Source organism: Ursus americanus, chromosome 2 (genome assembly GCF_024610735.1).
Source record: "Ursus americanus isolate L20-20 chromosome 2, mUrsAme1.1.p, whole genome shotgun sequence".
Lineage (NCBI taxonomy): Eukaryota > Metazoa > Chordata > Mammalia > Carnivora > Ursidae > Ursus > Ursus americanus.
The window spans coordinates 7088511-7111690 of NC_142128.1; the positions used below are offsets into that span (position 1 = coordinate 7088511).

A 23180-nucleotide genomic window follows, 5' to 3' on the forward strand; every position below is an offset into this window, starting at 1 on the left:
ATCTCCAGCTGAGCTAAAAAGTTTCTTCTTGCCATTAGAACTTGAAGAACTCTTGTTATGAGTCATATATTCTTCATATATACAATACAGTATTATGAACTATAGTCACCATGCTGTACATTATATCCCCAGGACTTATTTATTTTATAGCTGGAAGTTCGTACCTTTCGACCCCCTCCATTCATGGTGCCCCCTCCCTACCTCTGGTAACCACCACTCTGTTCTCCCTACCCATGAGTTTGTTTGTTGTTGCTGTTTTTTTCCAGCTTCCACATGTAAAGAAGATCATTTGGCATTTGTCTCTCTCTGTCTGGTGTATTTCACTAAGCACGACGACCTCAGAATCCAACCATATTGTTGCAAATGGCAGGATTTCTTTCTTTCTTATGGCTGATTAATATTCCACGGTGTATATACGTTACCAGACTCATTAGCAGACTTGGGTCCTCGGACCCAGCTACCCCAAGGCTGGACCCCACATTTAAAGGTACGGGCAAGGCTTTATTGGGGCAACAGCTGCCACTGAAGGGAGACACAGTCACGACTAAGGTGTCAGACTGGCTCTCGAAACAACAGCCAGGGAAACTTTTAAAGGGGCTGAGGGGGAAAAAGGAAAGATGCTCAAGCATGCAGGGGCAGGAACCCCAGGAACGTGGGCGCACAGGTGCAGTTGACAGAACGTTTCTTCATACACTGGATGTTTCATTTGCATGTTAAGTCTCCGGCTCTGGGTATGTTTTAACAAGGAAAGTCAGTGAAAGGTCAATTTTGGCGACCATCCTGTCTCGGATCACTTTGAAGCGGTCTGGGTTTGCTGCTTGGTTCGTGCTGTGCAGGAAAAGGGTGAGAGTCCACAGGGAGTGCCTTGTTCCCAGGGTCCTTGAGGGTCTCAGATACACCACATCTTCTTTATCCATTCATGCGCTGGCGGACACTTGGGTTGCTTCCGTAGCTTGACTATTGTAAATAATGCCACAGTCAGTGAACGTGGGGGTACAGGTATATTTCTGAGTTAGTGTTTTCCTTTCCTTCAGATAAATACCCAGAAGTGGAATTGCTGGATCATATCGGTAATCTCTTGTTTGACTGAAGTTTGACTTTCGCCATTCTTTTAGAAAATCAACTATACTTCCTGAGTTATGATATATTTGAAATGTTTGTTCCCTTTGTGGAGGACTACAGGACTCGTACATGACCAAGGGCCCCAGCTGCTATCCCCTGATATCTCTCACAGTGAGGCCGCACTTCCCATGGGCTGCTGCCAGCCGGAGGCTGAGTATGGCAGGGATACTGAGGCTGGCGCTTTCCTGGGACATGCAGGATTCCTCTGACGGTCAACGTTGATTCAAGGACTTTGCACTGGTGATGCCAAAATTCCCTTAGACTGCACTGTGGTCTAGCATGCTTCCACCCAACCCTCCTTCCCTCTCTCCTTTACTCCAAGTCAACCTTGCATCCAGTCTGACAAGCTCTCCCAGCCTCACCTGGCTTCCTCCGCATTATCTCTCAAAGGTATTTCCTCTAAACATATTTGCTCTTCTAATCCTGTCTTGACACTTGCCTCTTGAAGGACCTGGACTGACCAAGGGGCATACCAATATCCTCTTTAATGTCCATTAGAACCTCAGAATAAACCCATCATGTATATCTCAAGTAAATTAAAAAAAAAAAAAAGGAGGAGGGATAGAGTTTTTTACGCATTGAGGAATCGTTGAAAATATATGTACTTTAACAGTGATTGTCTCCCAACCATGGGATTCTAGGTGATTTTTATTTTCATTGTTAACTTTTCGGTACTTATTCAAATTTTCTACAAAAAATATGTATTACTTTTACAATGAGGAGAAATATTTTGTTTTACTAATCAATCCATTAAAGACTATATATATATATAGTCGGGCTCTCCACTAGGGTAGCTCTGATGAACTGAAATAGAATCCCTCTCATATCTTTGCACGGCTTGTTGACACTCTAAATGGAGACCCCAGCACATAAAATGACAATCCTTATATGCACAAATATGATAGATGTTGCTGGACCACTGCCAGGCTTCCTTCACCTGCCACCATTCTTGCTGGTTGAGATATGGCCTGGGCATTAAAAAAGTAAGAGAAGAGGTACAGAGAGCCGAAGCGAAGGGCTTCCAAGCTTGATCATCCTATCAGCTTCTCCATCCACACAGCTCAGGACCTGCAGAGGCGCTCAAGTGGGGCAAATGAAGGACAGGAAGAAATTGACTTCATTGCGGACGATAAGCCGCCCTGGGTGGATCCTGTCGGGCAGGGCCAGACTGGAGGTCATTTCCCAGGCATCCACAAAAGCCACACGGAGGTCAGCAAAGGCAGCTCGGAGAAGCCGGTTCACCTGCAGGGTGAACCAGTCACTTCCATACACGGACTTGTAGCCGGTGTTGGCCAGCTTGATGACCACGAGAGTGCGGGGCTCCCGGGCCAGCAGTGCAGCCACCGCTGCCCTGATCCCTGCGAGTCGTTGCACAAAGACAGATGGGGGAAAGGTGGTGAAGTGGGCACCCAGGCCCAGCACCACCGCTGTGTGGGGGCCCCCGGCCAGGCCTCCCAGCTCCCGGACCACAGAGTGCAGGGAGGCCACCGGGGTGCGCAGGGAGCGCAGGGGCCAGCTGTGGGCCCGCCAGTGCAGCACTATGCCCCGAGTGGTCTCCACTGCCATCAGGGGCCCCGTCTGATACGTGGCGTGCAGATCCACAGGCTTCAGGGCTGTGGGGAGGACAAGAGGGAGGCTTAGAGGTTAACGTAGGACTGTACTTCCTCATTTAAAAACACGAAAGATCTAGCATCACTTTCCTCTTAGGACACAAGTAGCCTCTGGTTTTGCTCTCCCTAATCTGTAATATCGCTGGTGACCTCCCAGTTACCAAGTCCCAAGATCTATTCTCAGTCCTGAGCCTCCCTGGCGCCCTGGAGCATCTTGTCTCATTGAAGTCCCTTTGGATGCCCCTGCCCTTCTTAGCAGTATGTTGTCACCCTCTGCAGTCTCCTTTCTGACCCAGCACTTCAACTCGGATTTGTCCATCGGCTCCCTTCGGCCAGCCCTGGATGAAGACATGCCCCAGGCTAGAGAGTCAAGGCTGTCCAGTTTATGTCCTTGTGCACTGGTGGCCAGCTGGTGGCCAGGGGCTTCTGACATCTGGTGTGTTCACTCAGTTGTGTGCCCTGACAGAGAGCTAGATGCACCTGCAGGAAAAGGCCCCTCCTTTCTTTGCATGAAGTCCCTGCCTGCTTGCCCCACCTTGTGCTTCAGGGCTCTGTGGGCACAGGGGGTACCTTTTTCTATTTCACAGGAAGGTGTCAAATCAGCTAGCAGAAGATCTGGTTTTCCCAACATTCTGTCATGAGCTGCTGTTCATCTTTAGAAACACCTCTTGCTTAGGAAAGTCACCTACTCCACCTGCCATGTGCAGAATTGTCCCAAAGTGACCCTGGGAGGTCACTTGAGATTGCCTAAACATCAAATTAGTTGGAACTGGAGCTCTCGTTTTCCCCAAAGGAAGGGACTTTACCCTTCACCCTCCTGGGAGGCAAGGGGTTTCGATCCCTCCAGCAGGAGGGCAGACAACATCCCGCAGATCTCAAAGTGTCTAGGTGGGGGCAGTGGGTACTTTTAGAACTTCTGTGAACAAATGGCAGCCCACATCCATCTTGTGCCAAGAAGCCCAACAAGGCTGCTCTCATGCTTGTAGGTGAGAAGGGAGAGCCTGAGGGGGTTCTCCTCCACCAGAGCACAGACCCATTCTGTGGGCCCTGCACACTTTTCTGTGGGATGATGGCAGGGCAGGTAGGGGAGGTGGCTTGGTGCGGACGTTCCTTCTTTCCTTGGCTGTCTTGTTGCCCCCACTCCCTGTTCAAGCATACTCCTTACCCCATGTTACGTTATGTGGTCGAATCTGTGCACAAAACCTGGAGGCTCAGATGGGACTCAGCCTGCATGATACTCTCACCTCTTTTGACTTTTATCCTCCGGAGAATAAATACGAAACTCTGTCTGGAGCTCAGACATCTCACTTCAGTTCCAATCGCATGTGTTCAAAAGCCTCACGCACACGCTCTCCAGAAGACCACCCCGCACCTCTTCAACCCCGTATGAAGAATATAAAATAAATACACCATCTTCTCCCACTGCTGTCCCTTGCTCCCACATCCAGTCAGGCACAAGTGACCCATTTTGAGTCCATTTCCTGTTATCCCTGGTTACCTGGTCATCTCCCTTCTCTCTAGAAGCAATCAGTCAACAAGCTGTCAGTTCCTTCGGTATGAGAGTTCCTTTACTGCTGACCCCAATTTAGTCTCTCACCAGTCTGCATGCTGACCTACAGTTCTCTTATAACTGGTCTTTGGACTTCCCTTTTTCAGTCCAATCAATCCAACAAACTGAAAACTCTGAAAACATTCCGCGTCTCCCCAATGTCACAAGATAAACTCCAGATTTCCCTACAATACTTTTCTTAAATTCCAACTGTATTCCTCCAGTATGCCCCCTGGCAAATCCTCACTTCTAGCTAAGGTTATGCGCTCATCATTCTTCAAACACATCCCCCCTCCTGTTAGAGCCTCCCATCATCAACCTAATTGATGAGATTATGTGTAATCTGGGCACCCTGTTCCCCATTCCTGTTTCTGCCCCAAACCCAGGTATCTGGTCCTTCCACAGGTATCCTTTAGGTCCTTCTCCTGAAATGTTCTCTGCCTGCTCAAAGCCCTGGATCTTCTCTCTTTCTCCTAGGAGCCCTGCCCTCTCCCCTCACGGCCACTCACAGGGCACGGTGTCACACAGGTACTCCCACCACTGCCGAAGCGTGGAATCCCCCATCATGTGGACGATGTGGCCAGCAAGGCAGCCCAGGATGCTGTCAACAGTGGAGAAGGAGCGGCCAGAGCAGGACAGTGAGTGCCACACAGCTCGGTGGTAGAAGCCAGAGGGCTTTGGGCCCGGGATCCCAGGGTGGCATGGTTGTTGAGGGGACAGAACTGTAAATAATTATTTGTAAGCAAAGCAATCTATGGGTACAGAAGAGTCTAAAGCCACAGGCATGGAGTAAGCGCTGCCTTTTCTGCAAGCCCCAGTGTCACTTACCCAGACTCTTGTTGCTCTCCTTGGCCACCCAGATTGGAGAAATACCCTGAGGGAGGACCTTGTCTGTCACATTCCTGAAGAGAAACCAATCGGCAAGAGGGGAGCCCTTAATGGGAATGTGTGATGGGTAGCAATCCTGGGCTGAGGTGAGATGGGGCTTCTTGGAGGAAAGGAAGTTCTCAAAGTCAAGGGCATCTGTCCAGTGTCAGGGCTCCTGGGAGAGAGTGAGGGCCTGGGAGCGGGAGATGGATTGGAAGCTGGAGTTCAGGGATCCAGGGATCAGGCTCTTTGCCTTGGGGATTCCATCAGTGCAGAAAGCAGAGCTGTTTTAAAATGTACTCAGGATTTTGGTTTTATTTAGGTATGGGGAGGCCAACAGATCAGGAGATGATGGACGTGAGAAAGATAAGGTGTTACCCAGAGTTCCTGAGAGCAAGGGCACCCCACGGGGTCACAGGACAGAGGCAAAAACCTTTGTTGTGACTTTCACAGGAAGGAATAGGCAAGGAAGGGTAAGCAGCTGAGGAGGCTTAGGATTGGATCGTTTGAATAATTTCAGTGGGCTCTGGGCTATAGAGGTAGATTCTAATTGTCAGTTCCTGGCCCTGGGGTGATTTCAGGTAGGGGGTGTTGGCCCGACTGTGGGAGCCTGATAAAAGGAGGCAGGGCGGTGGCGCGGAGCTCAGCACTGGGTGGTAAGCTCAAGGCAAGTTGTTTGCTATCTCTCGGTGCTAGCTACCCCCTCCCTAGGTCCACAAGGCCCCTAGGTGTCAAAGCATCACAAAAGTACAGGAAATTAAAAACATGATTCAGGGGCGCCTGGGTGGCTCAACTGGTTAAGCATCCGACACTTGATTTCAGCTCAGGTCATGATTTCAGGATCATGAGATTGAACCCCGAGTCGGGCTCTGCACTGAGTGTGGTGGAGCCTGCTTAAGATTCTCTCTCTCCCTCCCCCCCTTCACTCTCTCTCTCTCTTTTGAAAACAACAACAACAACAAAACCATGATTCATACGGGAAAAGTTTGGAGCCTTTTGCAAGAAGTGCTGACTCTTCTCTTGGTCTCACTGAGCCCACTCCTGTTGGATTCTCCTGACCATCACTGGACCAGCAGTCACTCCCTGATCCTGGGGACACCTCCCTCCCCTCTCCTAGCAGCCCCTTGTGTGAGCCCCCTTCTCCACAGCTCCGGGCTCAGCCCTTGTTTCTCTTTCTGGATCACACTCCCTCCCTCTGTGGTTTCACCTCAGCCAAGATCTCCAGGCCAGTCTTCTCAGCCAAATTCCAGGTTTGTGAGTCTAGCCATCTGCTCTCCACTTGGTGTCTAATGCACATGACCAAACTCCCCCTCTCTACCCCCCACCCACCGCTTTGTCATTCCAGCTGATGGCAACTGTCCTTCCATGTGAGCGGTCCCCAGACTCCACACTCATCTGCGAGCTCTCACTTTTTGGCACATTCCGTGTTCTCCCCGGACATCCTATGGGTACTGCCTTCAGAACATACCCAGAAATGAATCACTTTAGACACTTTTACTACTGCAACTCGAAGCAAAGGCCTCCCACCTTTCAGTCTCCCTGATTCTCCCTTAACCTGCAATCCATTCCCAATACAATGGTCTGAGAGGGCCTTTAAAAATGAGATCAGGAGTGCCTGTCTTCTGCTCAAAATCCTGCAGTGACTCCCTTTTCACTTATAGCAAAAATCAATGTACTTACAGAGCCCTTCCTGGTCATGACATGTCCTTCCCCAACCCCACTGGTCTTCACCTGCCACCTCCTTGTCCTTCGCGCCATCCCAGCTATTTGACTTCCTTGCTGTTCCTCAGACACACCAGGCACACCGCAGCATCTCCTCTGCCTCGAACCTCTTCTCTCAGGTACCTCCTGGGTCAACTCTCTCATCCCCTTTAAGCCTTTGCTCAGATGTCAGCTTCTTAATGAGGTCTACCCTGACCCCCTATTTAACACTGCAATCTGTCCCCACCATACTCCTAATCCTCACCTCCCGTGTATTTTAAATTTCCCCTAGCACGTATCTCCTTCTAACATTTTATGCCATGTTTATTGTTTCTGACCCTCCCTCCTGTCTTAAGTGAGCTTTACTGGAGCAGGGAAGCACTAACGCAGTCCCAGTGCCTCCCGCAGGACCGTGCATCTGGAGGGTGCTCAGCATGCATTTGAATGAAGGAACGGACTGCTTGAAGGGGTTGTGTCTGAGGAGGAGAGGGGAATTTGCTCCTGGGGGGAGAGGGGATGAGAACATTCCTACAATCTAGAAAAATGCCTGCGTCTGGCCTTCCTTGAGAGTGACAGCTTCAGGAAGCAGGTGAAGGATGGTTCCAAGGACTCTGGACCCAGGTGGAGATGCCTGCCCTCCCAGCAGAGCCCAAGATTACACAAGTTGGGACAGCGGGCACTTTGGGGTGACCAACGTGAACGGAAGACTAAGGACGGATCCCAGATGGCCAAGGTATCAGTTTCTTTCTAGGACCTTTGGTTGTAACTAGCCCAGCTGCAGGGGTCCTCAGACGGGATTAAAGTTGATGTAAAGCAGACACCTGACCTTGGGGCTGCAAATTCACGTCCACATTCGCCACATGTGTGGTTATCTCTTTAACACCCGTTTTCTAGTAGCACACTGTTGGCTCCCGTGGACGGGGCCACTTCTGCCCTGCTCTCCCATCCCCAGGATCTCCAGGCCTTTGGACAATGTCCAACAGAGCAGGGGCCACTCAACAGCAGCAAAACACTTGGGACACGATTGTAAGAGCCAGCAGAACCGCTCTATGCTGTCCCTGTTCTAAGCACGTACACATATTAATTTATTTATTCTTTACCACAAGTCTATGAGGGAAGTACTATTATTATTGCCCTCTACGGATGAGAGAACAGAGAGGTTAAGTGACTTCCCAGAAATCACACGGATAGGAGCTGGCAAGTCGGAGCAGGTGGAGCCAGGATCAGAACCCACACACTCTCACTCCAGAGACTTCAGGGCTGTACCCCGAGCAACGTCCTGAGACAGCTTCTGCATTTAGCCTTAGAGTTATTTTTAATGGACCAATGCAAAAACGATGTGTGGTTCTCCTTTTCTGACCAATGGGAGCATAAGAATTGGTAAGACCAAGGTTTCCTGGAGCTAAATTCTCATGCTAGGAAGTCAGTGTTAGTGGGAATTCCCTAGATCGAGCTACCAAGAGCCTCCCAGAGATGGGCATCTTGTGGGGCCGGCAGGCACCCTGGCACCTCGGGCGTCTCCAGCTTGGCTCACCCCCTCCCATCCTCACGGCAGAGAGAAGTGAGAATTTCCGTGCTCTTTGGGGCCGCAGAGCAGCATTCATCCCAGCTGCCAGCCCTCCCCGCAAACACCTCTGGCTTTTCTCTTCCCCTGCTCAGTGTGTGACCCCCCACCCCTGCTCTGCCCCTACCCAGCCATTTTCTGGGACCCTGTTTTTGCCTCCATCCCCTACTCCATTCCCCTACCAGATGCCCAGGTCTCCTGCCTTAAAAAATGCCTCCTCCTCCTTGGGGTCTCTCAAAATGTCTCCCTCCTCCCTGGGATCTCTCTGCCCCCACGCTGCCTCTGATCTCAGGGACAGTAGGCTCACGGTGAGCCAGGCTATTTGCCGCATCTCCCCTCCCTGACTCCCATTCTCTGTCCCCCCAGGGAAGCTTGCTCCCCCAAGACTGAGGATAGTTCTCAGCCATTCCCAGCTTCCAGGCTGCAGGCTCTGCTCCCCTCTCACTCAGGGGGGTCACATCCATCCTCCATACTCCCTGACCACATATGCTGGTGATTTCTACACTACATTTCTCCTTACCATTAGGGCCATTAGAAGAGCAGTGAGGCCTGGAATACTTCCCTCTTGCCAGAGGTCCATGGTTCTCCTTTAAGCTTAGCTAAGTTGCCACCTGCCTGACCTGCCAGGTGGGGGGTCCCTTCTCCTCACAGCACTCCATGCATACTGCACATAAGTACTTATCACACCATGTGTTTGCAAAGGCTATGTGTCTCCTCACTGAAAACTTGTAGAGGGCAGGGATAACAACCATTACATAAAAGTTGTTAGCACTTAGTAGGAGACCTGGCGCACAGTAGGAACTGTGTTTAATAGAAGGGACTAGATGAATAAGGGTAACGGCCCAGGCAGAAAAATCACAGGGATCAGGGTTCAGGGGTGGGGGTGCAGACATCCCAGAGGATGCTGGGTTTCTTACCATGCCAGCAGGGCCTCCTCGTGTGGTGTGGTCACATTCCAATAATGTCCACTTGAATGCCCTACCAGTGAGTTGCAGGGCAGGGTGGGGGGTCGAGCACAGAACCAGAGCTCACCAGAATCTTCATCCCTGTAGTGACACGTAGATTCTTCCTCCCCAGTCAGCAGGGGGTTAACATTGCAAGTCACGATTTCTTCATATCCTGTGGGTCCTCGGAAATAGCCTGTGAAATCGACCGTGGCCCACTGGTCTCTCCAGATTCCCCGCAGGACCCCGACTGCCTCGCTGGAGTGGATCAGCCGCACTTGCACCTGGGCCTGTCCAGCCCAGAGCAGGGGGAAGGACAACAGGTAGGTGCCGTTCTCCAGATCCTGGATGTCTCCAGGGACTCCTGCCTTCAGGTAGGGACCCAGGAGCTGTGCCCGAAACAGATCCCCACCATGGGTCTTGGGCCTGCCCTGGTGGTCTCTGGCGATAAGAATGGCCTCCAGGTAGCCTCCCAGGGTGTAGCTGGCCTTGAAAGTTCCCCTCAGGTGGTAGGTGGAGGTCTGGGGACTGGTGGACGCCAAAAGGTCCCCCCCATCTCTCGGGGTGGGAGGCCAGTGCAGAAGATGGGTTAGGTCCGAGAGCTCCTGGAGGAGAGAGCCAGAAGACTTACGGGCTGGGTGGGGCTGGGGGGGCAGAGGAACGGTGCTGTCACGCCAGGAAACTCTGATGTATAAGATCTGTGGGTAGAGAAAGAAGAATCTGTCAATGGTTTGTGTCCCTTCACCTTTGTTCTGGGAAGGCATTGTCAGTTAACCGAACTTAGTTCTCTACCTGGTGGGTCTCAGGCAGGAATCCTACGTGCCCTACTTCATGCTGCTTCTGAACCAAAGCTGGTGTCTGAGCCACCACCACACACATATGCAGACACCGACTTAGGCTTAAAACCATATATCTGTGGGTTTTGCTATATTTCTCAAGGTTGTGTCATTTACAGAACCCACACCTTACACAGCAGTTGGATATCAGGACCATGGAACTTAAAGGTGAACAGGAAATTGAGATGTTTCTTTCTTTTTTTTAAAATAATATTTATTTTGTTATATTAGTCACCATACAGTACATCCCCAGTTCTTGATGCAATGTTCCATGATTCATGACTTGCATATAACACCCAGTGCACCATGCAATATGTGCCTTCCTTAATACCCATCACCAGCCTATCCCAATCTCCCACCCCCCTCCCCTCTGAAGCCCTCAGTTTGTTTCCCAGAGTCCACAGTCTCTCATGGTTCATTCCGCCTTCTGTTTACCCCCCATTCATTCTTCCCTTCCTTCTCCTACCGATCTTCCTATTTCTTATATTCCATAAATGAGTGAAACCATATGATAATTGTCTTTCTCTGCTTGACTTATTTCACTTAGCATAATCTCCTCCAGTCCCATCCATGTTGCTACAAATGTTGTGTAATCGTTCTTTCTGATGGCTGAGTAATATTCCATTGTATATATGGACCACATCTCCTTAATCCAGTCATCTGTTAAAGGGCATCTCGGCTCCTTCCACGACTTAGCTATTGTGGACAATGCTGCTATGAACATTGGGGTGCATATGGCCCTTCTCTTCACTATGTCTGTATCTTTGGGGTAAATACCCAGTAGTGCAATTGCTGGATCATAGAGTAGCTCAATTTGAGGTGTTTCAAACATACATGATCTGGAGAAGATGGGCCCTTCAAGTAAGATCTGATGATGAAGGTTTTGCTATTACACATTTCTACATTTTTCAAAAAGAAGAGAATGTCCCACACCCCATTCTCTGGAAGAGGAGGAAACATGCAGAGGTGGATTTTCCATACTGCTAGAGTATGCACAGGACACAGTCACCCTCAGTGGGGGAAATGTCCCAACAGAATTTAAGTTCATTAGGATGTGGACTTTCAGACAACCAATGCAGACCAACCTCTGGTGAGGCCGAAACCAAGAAGCTTTTCTCTTCTTCGCCTACCGACTTGCCTTCAGCTACCTCTGAAGCTCAGCTTTGTTCTCTAGCAAAACCAGAGATTGAATTTTATTAGGCTCTGGGAACATTGTTTCCTGGGTTAACTGCTCAGAGGGATGGGATTTTGCTATCATTTTCTAACTTTGGTGGGTGTGGGTCTGGCACAGTGATAGTTTGGGAGTACTGTTGGCCCTGGAAGCCCTTCTTCCTTCTTCTCTTTCTTCCTTCATCCTGTTTTTTTTTAAAGATTTTATTTATTCATTTGATAGAGAGACAGAGAGAGCACAAGCAGGGGGAGAGGAAGAGGGAAAAGCAGACTCCCTGCTGAGCTGGGAGCCCAACATGGGACTCAATCCCAGGACCTGGAGATCACAACCTGTTCTGAAGGCAGACGCTTAACCATCTGAGCCACCCAGGCGCCCCTCTTCCTTCCTTCTAAACTCTCAGGGCCTGTGTATATGAGACAGTGATGCTGTATAAGTGTGTCTCTTGTGCAGATATGGGCTCTCCTGCAGGTAGGTTTCCCTAAGTCTAGACTTGGGGAGGGTGTTTGTGACAGACACTTTGGTTGCCTATCCAATATCCCATTTTTGTTTGGGACAGAATATAGCCAAATTTGATACATTATTATCATGTGGGGTATTATTATTGGCTTAAGCCAGTCATGACATTCACATTCCATACTTCCCTAGTCTTCTTGAGAATTCTGGCTAATAAGATACAAGGAAGGTCTGATGAGAGATATCTGAGACAGCTGTCACTCACCTAACAAAAAGGATCAATAAAGCTTGGGTCACCCCCTTTTATTTCCACCTGAGATGTGGATTCAGTGTCTGGAGGTGTGTCAGCAATATGCTGTTTCAAATTTTGTTCCTCCTCCAATACCTCCACTACTGGTGCTGGGTGTCATAGGAAGCATTCATATCATGATAGAATTTCTGGCTGCTTCTTTGTGTGGTGATGTTGGGTTGGCACAGTGTGGGGAGGAGTATTCCTGGAAGCCATTCCTATACGGAGACAATTAGCTACAACTTAGCTATACATAAGAATGACTGCAAACCACGTTATATCAAAACTAAATGTTCCTCAACTCAAATTTCTCTTAACAGGCTCTAAAAAAATGCCTGTGACCAACCACTCCAATATCACCTGACATGGAGGAAGTTGTAATAGACAGATACATGACCTTAACAGATAGAGGTTAAAACATTTCACTACTGTAAAATTTACAGAACTACATGACATTGCTAGCACCCCCCCCCATGGCCTTGGTAGGGATCTGAGCAAGTTAGAGTCTGAACTTGAAGCCTCATGTTATGACAACAGCAATGCCAACTCTACACCCTACTGACTGCAATATGAGAGACCATAATTTATATGACTCATCTCAATTTCAGAGATGTTCAAATATGAAAAAATGCAAAGCTTGGAACTGACAAAATATGATATTTACAACATATATAACAGACAAAGGATTAATGCCCAGATGATAGTAATGACCACAAGTCAACATGAATACAATTAATAGTCCAGGGGAGAAATAGGCAAAGTATATGTATAAGCATGTTACAGAAGGGGAACTGTAAAAGAAAATGAACATCAGAAAAAGATGCTCAATTACATAATTTATAGGAGCCAGGAATGGTTACAGAAGAGCCAACCACAGTGGCTTAAGAATAATGGTCTTATTTTTCTCACATAATGAGATGTCCAGGAATAGGACATCAAGGGCTGTATAGTGGCTTCAACAGTGTCAGCAAGGATCCTGACCCCATCTGCTGTCCTTATTATGTTGACTTGCTGCTCCATCGTGCAAGGTGGCTGTATCTCCAGTGCTCATGTCCACGTGCCAGCAAGTAAAACGGGGAATGGCAAACTGCTTGGTAGATTTTCTCCTTTAAATTCAGAAAGCAAACACTTTCCCAAAAGCCCCACCCAGAAGACTTTGGCTTTATATGTCATTATCAGGTGTCAGTTGGCCACCAGAGCTAGGAGAATGACATTATCATGATTGGTTGAGACCAGTTACCATTCAACCTGGCGGGCTTGGGACTTGGGTAAGGGCCTATCTTCCCTGAACCTCAGGGCTCTCTGAGGTAGTGCACTAGTAAACCAGCTCTCCAGAAAAACTAGAGTCCTGGTTTAGAGGTTCTCTTTATAGAAAAAGATGTTTAATAGATAATTGACAGTCCTTTGCTATACTAGATATCACCTCTTCAGTGTCCACCTCAGATATGACCAAGGTGGACTATGCATAAGGAGAAACTTCCCAGATGATGAAGCCAAGGACCGTGGAAAATGAAGTCTGGGAAGCCCTTCCCAGGGAATGGAATGATTACATATTGAATGCTTAGCTCTTCCCTTACCTTCCCAAACCTCACCTCTGGCTTTCTTCCCAGACTCACCTCCTAGAAGACTGATAGCTAAGCATAGGCCAGCAACCTCAAAGCAGAATCCTGGAAAATTTCTCTGAGGAATCTGACCTGTCCGAGAGGAAATACCTACTGGTACTAACATACGGGTTCTCCAATAAATCAGCAGGCCCAATCACCCAACAGTGAAAAGCCACCACAGCTTTCCATCTGTTTATTGCTAGTATATAGAAATAGCTGACTTTTATATATTGGTTTTTTATCATTTAACTATCCTAAATTCACTTTTTGATTTAGTATTTTCTACTTAAGGTTTTCTTTTTAAATGACATTTCTCCCCCATAAGTGACAGATCTACAATGTTGACTTTCCACTCCATTAACATGGTATATCTCTTAATTTATTTAGGTCTTCTTTATTTCAGCAGTGTTTTGTAGCTTTCTGTGTACAGATCTTGCACATATTTTATTACATTTTATATTTAAGTATTTCTTTTTTAGGGGGCACTATTGGAAATGGTACTTAAAAATTCTTTTGTTTCCAATTGTTCGTTGTTCATATATAGAAATACAATTGATTTGTATATTGACCTTTCCCTTGTGAACTTGCTAAACATATTTATTAATTCTAGGAGATTTTTGGAGATTTCTTGGGGGTTTCTACATGAGAAATAATGTCTTCTGTGAATAGAAAGGGTGTTATTACTTCCTTTCCAATCTGTGTACCATTCTCCCCCTTGCCTTATTGCACTGGTTAAGACTTCCAGTACAGTGTGAAAGGGGAGTGCTAGACATCCATGCCATATTCCAGATCCTTGGGAAAAGCATTCAGTCTTTAACTATTACGTATGATTAAGTAGATTCCCTCTCTCAGGTTAAGTAAATTATCTTCTATTTCTCCTTTGCTAAGACTTTAAATCATGAATAGATGTTGAATTTCATCTATTAAGTATCATACATGTATTTTCCCTTAGGCCTTTAATGTGGTAAATTATATTTATAGATGTTTGAATGTTGAATCAGCCTTGCATACTTGGGATATACTCCACTTGGTAATGATGTGTTCTTCCAGGAAGGTTTTTTAACTGCTAATTCAATTTCTATGATAGATACAGGGATATTCAGGTTATATATTGCCTTTTGAATCATCTTTTGTTGCTTGTGTCTTTTAAAGAATTTGTCAATTACATTACAGTTGTCAAATTTACTGGCTTACATTTGCTCTTAGTGTCTCATTATTTTAATATCTGTAGAGTATTTATTGAGATATCTCTTGCTTTCTTAATACTGATAATTTTTGTCTTTACTCTCTTTTCCTCACCATTTTAGGCTAGAGGCTTATCAGTTCTATTGATCTTCTCACAAAACCGGGTTTCAATTTATTTTCCATAATGTTTTTGTTTCCTATTTTATTTATTTCTGTTTTGATACATATTTTTTTTTCTGCTGACATAGGGCTTAATTTGCTCTTCTTTTTCAGTTCCTTAAGGTGGAAACTGAGTTCATTGATTTGAGATCTTACTTCTTTTCTGACAAAGGCTTAAATTTAATGCTATAAATTTTCCTTTGAGTATCTCATAAAATTAATAAGTCTGTTTTTATTTTCCATCCATTCAAAACACTTTATAATATCCTTTAAGATTTTTCCTTTGACCCATGGACTATTTAGATGTTACCTAGTTTCCAAATATCAGGGGGATTTTCTAGAAATCACTGTTATTGATTTTGAATGTGATTGATTGATTTTTAAAGATTTTACTTATTTGAGAAAGAAAGAGAGAGAGAGAGAGCATGAGCAGGGGGAGGGGCAGAGGGAAAGGGAGAGGGAGAGGTAGACTCTGTGCTGAGCGGGGATCCTGACGGAGGGTTCCATCCCAGGATCCTGGGATCATGATCTAAGCTGAAGGCAGACGCTTAACCAACTGAGCCAACCAGATACCCTGATTTCTAATGCATTTTAAATGTGGTCAGATAACACAGTTTTGTTTGATTGAAATATTTCTAATTTATTTAGACTTGTTTTATGATCCAGAATATAATCTAATTTGGTAAGCATTCCCTGCGCATTTGAAAAGAGTGTGTGTTCTGCTGTTGTGGGGAGTGTTCAATAAATGACACAATTGGGTCAAGTTGGTTGATACTATTGTTCAAATCTTCTGTTAGCTTATTTTCTGTTGACTTAACACTTTCAATTATGGATGAAGGGATACTGAAATTTCTAATTGTGAATCTGTCTACTTTTATTTGAGGTTCTGTAAGTTTTTGCTTCATATACTTTGAAACTCTGCTATTAGGTGCATAAACAGTTAGGTCTTTTATGTCCTCTTGATGGGTTGATGAATTGCTCCTTTTTAATGTTATAAAATAACTCCCTTTATCCCTTCAGTTCCAGTCCAACACCTCAGGATCTATTCTAGTCTTCCCCTTTCCGTATCTGTAACTCCTTCAACAATGAGAAGCTGGTTTCTCATTATCCCGAATGCATTTACTTACTTGCCTGGTTTCCCTGTATGAAACCAATTTCCCAACATTTTCCTGCTCTTGCCCAGCTGCCACCCTTCTTGACTGCCCTCTTCCATAAACCCCAAGGGCTTATTGCTCTATAGTGATAATCAGGAAATGCCATCTCTTGGGGGTAATCTTTTCCTCTGTCAGGATCATATCCCTAAAATATATACTCTATTCTAAGACAGCACTTTTCTAGTGAATTATCATCTCCTGTTCTCTGATAAAGAACCCAAAACAAGAAAGGATGTTCAAGAAGAGATTCTCAATATCACCAATTAGTCATAGCAACAACATAAACTTGTCCCAGGCTAAATGACAAAAAGATGGAAGTAATGCCCAGAAAAAGGAGCTGTAGAAGCAACTCAGTTTGAAGGCAACTGTTATTTAGCTTAACATAAATGATTTGTCCTTTGTAAATACATAGATTTGTATCTTTAAGGTTTTTTACTTTTTTCTCTATTTATTCCTGGTAAAGCTTCTTTTTGAAGAATTCAACCATTTTTCAACAGAACCAAGGGGAAAAGAAAACTTCTACATATGCACAGAGGTAGAGAGGGAGAGCAGGGTATCCTCAGAGACAAGATATGGAGGCTATCACAGTTTTAAGAACTAGAAAGGAGCCAGGTGAGCTGGAGCAGAAATATAGCACCTTGGGGAAAGAGAAAGCATGGATAGCTCAAGTTTCCATCCTCCCCTCAAACAAACAGTTTTTTGGGCTAGCGTTTTTCCATTACAGCTACTCCTACCTGATATAATTTGCTCATTCTTTTTCTAAGAGCTTGTCCCTTTTTGTCACTTCTGTTTCTAGATTAAAAAGAGGAAAAAAGGAATGACAAAATGAAGATATTCCCTCAGCCTCCTTCTCCTAGTTGAAAACAATTGATTCAAGCTTTATGGACAGAGAGAGACAAGTGGAAGGAAATATACTTACACAAATTGCAATGACTGATCCCACAACCACAGTCATGTGCCACTTGAACTGTCTGATGAACAGGTCTGTGGAAGCCTGGAGTTGTTTACTAGACATCTGGTATATGATCAAGACCCTAGATAGATAAAAGTGTCATTATAAACATGGTGAAAGAAGAGTTTTCTACTGACTCCCCTGTAAAGAAGACCAATAATGACAATCACTGTGGATAAGAGGACTTTTATAGAAGTTCAGGTGTCCAGTGGAGAAGTTTCAGCACACCCTTGGAGCTATTATGCCAGCAATTCTATTTATGTCCACAATAAACATATAAGAATGTTCATAGCAGCTTTATTCATAATATTCCCAAATTGAAAAAGAAAACACAAATATCCACCAGTGGAAGATTAGATAAGCAAGTTTTTTGTTTTGTTTTGTTTTTCTGAAAGCCTGTCTTTATTGACCATTTGTTCATGGGATTAGTTTCAAATGATGTCTTTCTAATCCTTTAAGGTGCAAATATGTGAGAGATTTTTTAAAGCCAGACGGGGATCACTGCTACGCCTCTCTCCTCTCCACACACACACACAGGTTATCACGTCACCCACAGCTGATAAGCAAGTTTTGGTATCGTCATACAATTGAGTAACAACTAGCAAGAAAAAGAAAACAACTACTGATAAATTCAACAACACGAATGTCTCAAAAACATAAGGTTGAGTGAAAAAAGCAAAAAAAAAGGTACGTATGACGATTCTTTGAGCATGAAATTCTAAATTCTTTTTTTAAGATTTATTTATTTATTTTAGAGAGAGTGCAAGCAGGGGGAGGTTCAGAAGGAGAGGGGGAGAGTATCTCCAGCAGACCCCCTCCTGAGCATGGAGCTGGATGCAGGGTTTGACGCCAGGACCCTGAGATGATGACCTAAGCTTAAATCAAGAGTTGGATGCTTAACCGACTGAGCCACCCAGGCACCCCTTAGTAAGAAATTCTAGAAGAGGCAAACTAATCCGTGGTGATAGAAATCATAATAGCAGTTGGCTCTGGTGGAAGGGGCTGAGCAGAAGGGAGCATGAGGGAAGCTTATGGGGTTCTGGAAATGTCCTTTATCTTGAATTGGGTGATGGTTTTACATATTATATACATTTGTCCAAATTAGTTATACACAGATCTGTGCATTTGACTATATGCAAACTACACCTCAATAAAAAGGAGAAAAAACAGGGACTAGAGAGAATAAAAGAAAGACATGTATATTCATATAATTCATAACTAAAATTTAAACAATATCAACATGGTGGAGATGGTGGATAGAGTAAGATTAAGGGATGTGAGAGTATACTAAAGTATTTGTATTTTTCAAGGGGGAATATATAGATAATGATATACTTCTTTTTGATGCTATTTTAAATGAAATTGTTTTTAAATTTTATTTTTGGATTGTTCACTCATAGTGTTTAAGAATATAATTTATTTTTGCATATTAATCTTGAATCTTGAACCCTTGTTGAACTTGTTTATTAGCTCTAATAGTTTTTAGTGTATTCCTTAGAATTTTATTTATACAAGATCATGTCATCTGGAAAATAGAGTTTTAGTTCTTCCTTTCAAATCTATATGCTTTTTATTTCATTTTCTTACTTATTTTCTCTCACTACCTCCAGTGCCATGTTAAAATCAAAAGGGGTAAGTAAACATAAGACATCAATAGAGGTAGGTAAACACAAGTACACATAATGAATATAAGACTAACAATAGAATGCAAAAATGTTTAAAACATAAGGAAAAATATTTGATTCATCCATTGGAAAGTAGAGAAGGAGAAAGAAAGTATGATAAATGGGAAATTTGAAATAAATTAGAAGAAACAAGTCCTAATTTATACAGTTATTGCAATAAATGTAAATAGGTTAAACTCACCAATTAAGAGACAGTGGAGTGCAATCAAGAACATATGCTCTGAGTGGATATCTTACTCCCAGAAAACACAGAAAAGAAGGGCCTGGACTTACTACATCTAACCTCTCCTCCCAAACTCACCAGTCAGATTCAATCTCTCTACCCCAGAAGAGAAATGAATGAAGAGTTTAAAAGCTGACAGAAACATTACACTAATGTCTACCCCTCCTAGGTAGAAACATCAAAAGTGAGGAACAAGTGTTCTTTCCACCACAACCTCTATAATATACAAAGAACTCTTACAAATTGATTAGAAAAAGATAAATAATCTCATAGACAAAGGGGCAAAAGTCATAAATAGTCAATTTGCCAAATAGCCAGCCATAGGAATAGATGCTCAAATTCACTTGAAGCCAGAAAACTATAAATTAAAACAACAATGAGAAATAATTCCCTATTTCTGCCTGGAATGTGGAGGAAATGAAAGGAGAAAAAGAAATTATGCTTGTGAAACTTTGAAGTGTTCAAGCCTTTTTGGAAGGCAATCTGGCCATATCTATTAATATCTATTAAATGCATATACTCTTGAACTAGCAATTCTGGCTCTTAGATAGCTATTCTAGAGAAATAAAAGAACTTAGTTGAAAGGAACAGGATATTTATTGCAGCATTGTTCACAGTAGTCCAGACTGGAAATCAAACATATTTATCAATAGGGGGATTCTACCATGTTATGAAATGAAATGTTGATATGGAATAGAATTATAGTGGGTAACTTGGCAGTGTGAACATAAGGTATTATCAAATAAGAAAAGCAAGGTCGGAAGCCTGGGTGGTACAGTTGGCTGAGAGTCTGACTCTTGATTTCGGCTTGGGTCATAATCTCATGGTTGTGGGATTGTGCCCCATGTAGGGCTCCATGCTCAGTGTGGAGTCTGCTTGAGGTTCTCTCCCTCTGCTCCTCCAGCTTGTGTGCTCTCTCTCTCTCTGAAATAAATAAATAAATCTTAAAAAATAAAAGAAAAGCAAAGTGATGAAAGAAAATATGGATTAAAGTATATCACATTTGAAAACCAAGAAAAAACCTATCTACTTATTTATAAGGTATGTGCATATTACATAAGCATAGATACATAAACATACATATATATCTGTATGACAGCAACTGGATATGAAGAATATAAAAGGGTACACAGCAGATAAAAATATTGATCATATGTAGGACAGAAACAGGGAGATAGGGTGTTCATTTAGGAAGAAGAAAGAGGGAGAGAGAAAGAAATTCATGACATAAAACACATGCACACACACACTCACACAAAGTATGTGTAATATGATCCCATTGATGTAAAACTATACACATGTATGCCTGAATGCATAAAGAGGTTCTTGAAAGGATGGTCACCAAAATGTTAGTTATCTCAAGGTAATGAGCTTTCAGGTGTCTTTTATTTTCCTCTTTATATTTCCATGTGTTATTCAAATTCAATTAAAAAGCACGTGTTATTTATATGATCACTTTTTTTTTTTGAGAGAGAGAGAGCATTGGGGGAGGGACAGAAGAAGAGGGAAAGAGAGAATCTCAAGCAGGCTCGCCCAGCATGGAGCCCAACACAGGGCTCAATTTCACGACCCTGAGATCGTGACCCGAGCTGAAATCAAGTGTCAGATGCTCAACAGACTAAGCCATCCAGACGCCCCTATACAATCACATTTTAATTGTGGAAATAAAAAGTGCACTTTTTGGGAGGAATTCTCTTCCTCCTCCATTGAGGCTAGATCCCAAGAAAAGACAGGATTAAGTGAGGGCAAAGACAGGCATACCCCCTAAGTACTGCCTTCGTGGCTGGTGACATGTTTAAGTAGGAGAGGACCAAGGACTTGAGGCAGGGGCCAAAGATGAACCTGGTGGCCCAGGAACAAAGCCAAGGGAGGGCCCAGAGGACTACTTATATAGGGCACACAGGCCTGGGGGCTCTTTCAAGTTGTCTACAGCCAGAGAGAGAAACCTCCACTGGAAACCTGGCCTGGAGCTTGAGAACCAGGCTTTCCACTGTCCAGCATGAATCCTGGGAATGGCAAAGAGCTCATTGTCCCAGATGCAGTGGCAACCTGGCTGTTGGGTAGGATGGGGGACCATCAAGCTGAGGATAAACTGAGACTCCTCTTGACCTTCTGCACTAATTAATTAATTAATTAATTAACATGGGGCTTGAACTCACCACCCTGAGATCAAGACCTGAGCTGAAATCAAGAGGTGGACGCTTAACTGACTGACCCACTCAGGCACCTCACTCGTCTGCATTAATTTCTGCCTGTTCTCTAATCCAGAACAGCAAAGAGCCCTGGGCCAAAGCAATAAAGCCAGTGTGTGGTGTTACTTGGTAACATTGCCATTATAATTTTCCATATTATTGTCTCCAAAAGTGTCCATGTGGAGACCAGGTGAATATATAATATGCAAGTGCAATTAAAATTATGAGGCCCCAGAGGCGCCTGGGTGGCTCAGTCAGTTGAGCATCTGACTCTTGATTTTGGCTTAGGTCATGATCTCAGGGTCATAAGATCGAGCCCCGCATCAGGCTCTGTGCTGAGCACGGAGCCTACTTGGGATTCTCTCTCTCTCTCCCTCTCCCTCTGCCCTTCCCCTCTGCTCTCTCTCTCTCTAAAAAAGAAAAAAAAATTATGAGGCCCCATAACAATGTGAAGAAATAATAACAGCAATAACAGTAATAGCAGCAACACAAGACACCTGGGCAGATTTTTAGCTTCTGCCCAAATGAAGATGGGAGGCAGGGGGGAGTGTATGAAAGAGATTCAGTCCCCCAATGGCTATTAGCAAACTCCAGATACATTCCCATTCCATTTGTTTTCTTGAAATGCGAGGACTTGGGCCCCAGTTTTATTCACCTACTCACCTCCTTCACCTCCATCAAGCACCTAGAAACTCCAGCCCTGCTTTCTTGTTCCTATAACGTTGGATAGACTTTCTTAAAAATCTAAGAACTGGGGTGCCTGGGTGGCTCAGTCGGTTAAGTGCCTGCCTTCAGCTCAGGTCATGATCCCGTGGTCTGGAATCGAGGCCCATGTCAAGCTTCCTGCTCAGCAGGGGAGTCTGCTTCTCCCTCTCCCTCTGCTCCTCTCCCCCCTTGTGCTCTCTCTCTCAAATAAATAAAATCTTTTTAAAAATTAAAAAAAAAAAGAGCTACTGGCACTGCTCTAATAAATGCAGTCATCCTACACTGTCGGCCATCTGCTTCCTGATTATTACATCATGTTTCTTCAACATCTTATCAAATCTAAGGCAAATACTAATAAGAGAATTTCACTTGGGACAGAGCCAGGTATCTCTTCCCCAGCTTCATAAAGCAACTGCTGCCTACTCTTTTATTCCTCCCCCTCCAACTCCTCCTTTAGGAAGGAGCTTATGTCCTCCTCTGCACTTACTTCTTGGGGCTGTTGGAAGACCTAGGAATCCAGACCATCCCCCCTTAGAAATGCCAGACATCCTACCACTCAATTGCTCCTTTTCACTCCTGGGACTAGGTTGTAGGCTCCATATTCTTCCCAACACAGCTCTGGGACCTAGGCAGACACATTCGGCCAGAGCATACCAAGAAGAGGAATCAACCTAACTAATTATAAATGCTGCCCAGGGCAGAGCCAAGTTGATGACATAACTCAAACCCCAAAGGGATGCCAGCAAAGTCATGTCAGAGAAGCTTGTTCAGCTAATGGATGAGTAAGTCGCTACTGCACATAGACTTGAACATACTTTTGAAATTTGGATGGCAATCCGCAGGCATGGCTCCCCAGCCAGCACTGTATTCAGGACCATCTAGATGATTGCCACGCATCAGGCAATGGTCAATAGGAGCAGAAAGGGAAATAAGAACCATGGTGGTCCCTTGCCACCCAATGCCACCTCCCTTTCCCCTTTCCCCCAGTTCATGAATGAGAATGAGCTTGCAGTGAAACCATGAGGTAGGTTACAGAACCACAGGGTCAGCTATGGGCTTACTAGTGTGGCCCCACACTTCAAGATAGCTTAGCCATTATCCTTGGCTTTGCACAGCTGGATGCTGGCTCCTGGCTTTCAGGGGTGGACATCTGGTATCCTATCCTAGAGATACTCCAATCTTCTAGAAATCAAAGTTCCATCTCACACCCCTCCC

The 23180-nt window shown here is 44.7% G+C and overlaps 1 protein-coding gene across 1 annotated transcript in view; it reads right to left on the minus strand.

Annotated features, from left to right (window-relative positions):
* Positions 1-1886: 1886 nt before the first annotated feature.
* The window catches only part of LOC123777302 (NXPE family member 3-like), a 64096-nt gene continuing 42802 nt past the window's right edge, over positions 1887-23180 (minus strand). The window contains exons 4-8 of the mRNA XM_045773866.2: positions 17128-17242; positions 9331-10055; positions 5110-5183; positions 4791-5003; positions 1887-2735 (exon numbers count right to left, since the gene is read on the minus strand). Of these exons, the coding sequence (XP_045629822.2) occupies positions 2203-2735; positions 4791-5003; positions 5110-5183; positions 9331-10055; positions 17128-17223 (1641 nt within the window). The 5' untranslated portion in view covers positions 17224-17242 and the 3' untranslated portion in view covers positions 1887-2202. The remainder of the gene's footprint in view (positions 2736-4790; positions 5004-5109; positions 5184-9330; positions 10056-17127; positions 17243-23180) is intronic.